Source organism: Babylonia areolata, chromosome 7 (assembly GCF_041734735.1).
Source record: "Babylonia areolata isolate BAREFJ2019XMU chromosome 7, ASM4173473v1, whole genome shotgun sequence".
Taxonomy (NCBI): domain Eukaryota; kingdom Metazoa; phylum Mollusca; class Gastropoda; order Neogastropoda; family Buccinidae; genus Babylonia; species Babylonia areolata.
Genome location: NC_134882.1, coordinates 13,413,941 through 13,418,940, shown reverse-complemented (window position 1 = coordinate 13,418,940; position 5,000 = coordinate 13,413,941). Strand labels below are relative to the sequence as shown.

Below are 5,000 nucleotides of genomic sequence, written 5' to 3'. Positions count from 1 at the left end.
GGTTTATTAAGACTGTGTTTTGCTGTGTCCGTGGTTGTTGAGTACGTAGTTTATCGTTGTTATTGACTTACTCACTGACTGATTTAGTGTTGGTAGCCGTGGAGAAGTATTGATCCGAACTCACGAGTACTCACAGTCAGTCGTGCAATAAGCGGACTGCAATCTGGCGCTTCGTGTGTTTTCAATGACCAGCGTATATGCAGTGAAGCCAACAAAAGACGCGAACGTGGTCAGTTTTAGACGTGTGGGTGTTTGCTGCCAGTGGCCATTTTACGTAACTCCTCTGTCCGTAAAAGGGACTATCTTGTTTTCATCTGTATCCGTGTTTGGGACGTGTACTGGTGTTTGTTTTAGTACCATAATCATCATAAATGTTACAGTCTATTCCGATGCCTGTATTTCATCACTGTCTGTATAATAAATGCCCTTCTCGGCACCCTGCGCCAGTATTTGTGAGAATCCTTGTATAGCGAAACAGTGCTTGCGCCTATGTCTGATTCAGAAGCCTTTATTAGCATCTGTATATCGGTGGTTGCATTGTGTCCCAGTACTTGTGTTCAACAACGTGTATAAGTATCTGCATCTGCAGCCAGTGTCAGTGCCTGTATGAACGGTTATGTGGTGTATCAGTGCCTGCACATACAGTGTGTGTGATCAGCCTGCGTTAACTTACTGCCTGTATGGACTGTTTGTATAATATAGCAGTGCGTTTATGGATACTGCAACAACAGTTTGTATCCTTGTTTGTATTAGTGTCTGACTGATCAGCCTGCATATCGGTGTCTTTATAAAACGTTTGTGTCTGCATATACAATAGTTTCTGACTGCAGCCTGTATCAACGATCTTATAGAATGTTTTTGTAGTTATAACTGTTTGAATCAACCCATCAGTGTCGACAACCGTGGAAGTACAAGAGCCTGTATTAGTGCCTGAATCAGCAGTCCGTCTCAACAGCTTGTATCACATGCCTGTATAAACAGCTTATACAGCGCCTGAATCAACAGCTTATGTCAGTGCCTGAATCAACCGGCCACTGTCTACAGCCTGCAACACAGCCTGTATCATCAGTTGGTACCAGTTTCTGTGTCAACAGGTTGTACTAATACCCGAATTAACAGCTTGTATTAGTGTCTGAGTCGACAGTCACATGACAGAAGCCTGAATCGACAATTTGTTACACCAGCAGCTTGGTTCGGTGCTGGTATCAAAAGTCTCTATCAGTCGCCCGAGTCAGCAGCCTGTGTCAGTAATCTACAACAGAGCCTGTGCCTGCAGCCTCTATGAACAGCTTATAGTTGTGTCTGTACGTGAAAGTTGTATCAACAGCCGATGTCCATGCTGTTTACGCCTCAAGGCTGGGCTCACTGCCATGCAGACTGAGGATGGCCAGGTAAGAAAACAGTGGGAGAACTCTGTTTAGTTGTTGTCATAGACTATGCCAATCAGTCTTCTTCTTCTTCTTCTTCTTCTTCTTCGTTCGATTGATCGATTGATTGATTGGTCCACTTGGTTGGTTTGTTATAGCTGGTCAACTGATGGTATAATTGATTGATTGATTGATATGATGGATGGATGGATGGATGGATGTTGATTGACTGATTGATTGGTTGGTTGATGTGACTGGCAGCAGCTGCAGCTGTACCAGCGTGACACAGACGGGTGGCGGCGGGGCAGCGTGGACAAGCGGTGCGAGCAGAGTCAGTTCCTGCAGCAGGTGGTGGAGGCCAACAAGGACGCGGACGGGCCATGGGACTTCGTGCGTAGGGTCATTGACATCGTGTCCACCACAGGTCAGGGCCTGCCGAGTGTTAGGTCTTTTGGGTTCCTTCCGTTCAGAGTTGTGTATGTGTTTGGATATCTGGCCGCGTGAGAGAGTTTCGATTTGACTCCGCGCAGGATTCGGCGCTATCTCTCTTTCTCTGTCTGTCTGTCTGTCTGTCTGTCTCTGTCTGTCTGTCTGTCTGTCTGTCTGTCTGTCTGTCTGTCTGTCTCTCTCTCTCTCTCTCTCTCTCTCTCTCTCTCTCTCTCTCCGGCTGTCTTTCTGTTCTTCTCTCTTTTATACTCACCACATGTGATGAGAGGAAATCTCTTATTCCCCAAATTGAGTAACTTCAGACTCTGTCAAAGCTGCGATGATGTACGCTGGCTAATGATGAGGAAATTCAATATTCACAATCACATCCTAATGATCGAATCCATATACAAAGATTGAAGCAGTGAAGTTCTAATCAGCGACCTTGGAGAAGACTTTAAAACACGATTCGGTACTGCTGTCAGGATAACCCAAGCTACTCCTATCCCATAACTGGGTATCGTTATGCGGGAGATTCTCCATCAACTGCGTATCCCCACTTCAACAGCAGTTTCACTCGTGAGTGGCTTTTTAAGGGAGGCGGTGAAGATGAACTTGAAATCTTAATGTCACATTTGATAAAAGGAGGTCATGACAGAAAAAGTAAAATTAATGCCCGCCAATGGTTTCAAAGGGCTTGTTTAATTAAAACCACACTACGTAGACAGCTGCTTGAGAAGTTTGACAATTAAATGCTAGTTATTCTTCTCATCACAAAGACGACAGGTTTGAAAGTCAAGTTTGAACACGTTTTAGTGCTGTAACTCCTGTCACGACACAATTGTATCTATCTCTAAAAACAGTTCCTTCTGACTGAGGGTGAAGAAAGACGGGCGCAAGAGCCGAGTGGTTAAATCGTTGGACTGTCAATCTGAGGGTCCCGGGTTCGAATCACGGTGACGGCGCCTGGTGGGTGAAAGGGTGGAGATTGTTACGATCTCCCAGGTCAACATATGTGCAGACCTGCTAGTGCCTGAAACCCCTTCGTGTGTATATGCAAGCAGAAGATCAAATACGCACGTTAAAGATCCTGTAATCCATGTCAGCGTTCGGTGGGTTATGGAAACAAAAACATACCCAGCATGCACACTCCCGAAAACGGAGTATGGCTGCCTACATGGCGGGGTAAAAACGGTCATACACGTAAAAGCCCACTCGTGTGCATACGAGTGAACGCAGAAGAAGAAGAAGAGGGTGAAGAACAAGATATACATAGGGCAGTCAGCACCGCTCCTTGTTCATCCATTAATTTTTAAAGGATATTCAAAATTCGAATAACACAGGACATATTCCCAGTCAGGTGATGCTAACAGATGATGAATATATACAAACAAGATTGGGAAAATGTGTTTATGAATGCTGCTGCAATTTACTGCGTTAACTGATTGATTAATTGTGTGTTTTTCATTCGTTCATTCATTTACCATTGCACTTGTGTCTTATAAACCTTACGGTTTCATGACAATAAAATCTATTCTATTCTATTCATTCTATATCCATTGGACAGTGACAGTAGAAACGGAACAAAGGATCCACATTTCACCCCGAAGGTCATTCATATCTCACGATCATATGGTAGGGATTTGTATTTGTATTTCTTTTTATCACAACAGATTTCTCTGTGTGAAATTCGGGCTGCTCTCCCGAGGGAGAGCGCGTCGCTACACTACAGCGCCACTTCCCCCCCCCCCCCCCCCCCCCCTTTTATATATATATATATATTTTTTTTCCCCTGCGTGCAGTTTTATTTGTTTTTCCTATCGGAAGTGGATTTTTCTACAGAATTTTGCCAGGAACAACCTTTTTGTTGTCGTGGGTTCTTTTACGTGCACTAAGTGCATGCTGCACACGGGACCTTGGTTTATCGTCTCATCCGAATGACTAGCGTCCAGACCACCACTCAAGGTCTAGTGGCGGGGGAGAAAATATAGGCGGCTGAGCCGTGATTCGAACCAGCGCGCTGACGGGCGCAATAGCCGAGTGGTTAAAGCGTTTTACTGTCAATCTGAGGGTCCCGGGTTCGAATCACGGTGATGGCGCCTGGTGGGTAAAGGGTGGAGATTTTTACGATCTCCCAGGTCAACATATGTGCAGACCTGCTAGTGCCTGAACCCCATTCGTGTGTATATGCAAGCAGAAGATCAAATACGCACGTAAAAGATCCTGTAATCCATGTCAGCGTTCGGTGGGTTATGGAAACAAGAACATACCCAGCATGCACACCCTCGAAAAACGGAGTATGGCTGCCTACATGGCGGGGTAAAAACGGTCATACACGTAGAAGCCCACTCGTGTGCATACGAGTGAACGTGGGAGTTACAGCCCACGAACGCAGAAGAAAAAGAAAAACCAGCGCGCTCAGATTCTCTCGCTTCCTAGGCGGACGCGTTACCTAGGCCACCAATCCTACTGGCTATCCAAGACCATTTTGCTGGACCTTTTTTTTTTCTTTTTTTCTTTTTTTTTTTTTTTTTTTTCTCTTTCATTCCCGCAGCATTCGGTAGCCTCCCGAAACCAGACCGGCGTGTTTGGTCTGTACTGACGCAGGTCAGGAATCTGCCTCCCCCTTTTTTTTTCTTTTTCTTTTGTTTTTATTTCTTTTTTTCATATCTAAAGCAGGTTTGGTGTAGCGCATATGGATCAGTCCCCACGCTTTGGCACCTCCCTGAACTGAAACTGTAGGGTATTGCTGAATGCGAGAAACTAAAGACACTGCACTGTTCGAAAAAATCAAGGACTTGGCCACAGACGAAGTTCATTGGAAACTAACTATGACTCTGAAACACGAAGATCATGTGTCCTGCTAACATCAGCCTCAGGGTTGCTGGTATGCTTGGTCACCACGCTTGAGGTCATTGCTGCATCCTGAGTACCATGAGAAAAGCTTGAGTCTCTGTTTAGAAAATAAAATTCTGTGTGATAATTATGGGGAAAGTTAAAGTCAGTGATGGGGGTGTGGGGGAACTAAGGGCATTATTTCATTTTATACTACAGACAATCCACAAAGAGATTTCGCCGTACCATTGTAAATGTTGTGGTGGTGTTCGTTAACTCGTCCTTCGCATCACTGCACATCAAACAAGGCTGAAACACATTCAGTGACAGCACCACTACACATCAAACAAGGCTGTAACACATTCAGTGACA

The 5,000-nt window shown here is 44.9% G+C and overlaps 1 protein-coding gene across 2 annotated transcripts in view; it reads left to right on the top strand.

Moving 5' to 3' along the window:
* Window positions 1-5,000, top strand: part of LOC143284158 (transmembrane protein 272-like) — a 14,330-nt gene that overhangs the window by 380 nt on the left and 8,950 nt on the right. The window contains exons 1-2 of one of the 2 annotated variants that reach the window (XM_076590819.1): window positions 1-1,391; window positions 1,632-1,791. The exon at window positions 1-1,391 is cut by the window's left edge and continues 380 nt beyond it. In XM_076590819.1, the coding sequence (XP_076446934.1) occupies window positions 1,371-1,391; window positions 1,632-1,791 (181 nt within the window). In that variant the 5' untranslated portion in view covers window positions 1-1,370. Of the gene's footprint in view, window positions 1,392-1,628; window positions 1,792-5,000 lie in introns of both variants that reach the window. The other variant, XM_076590818.1, reaches the window with a different exon arrangement.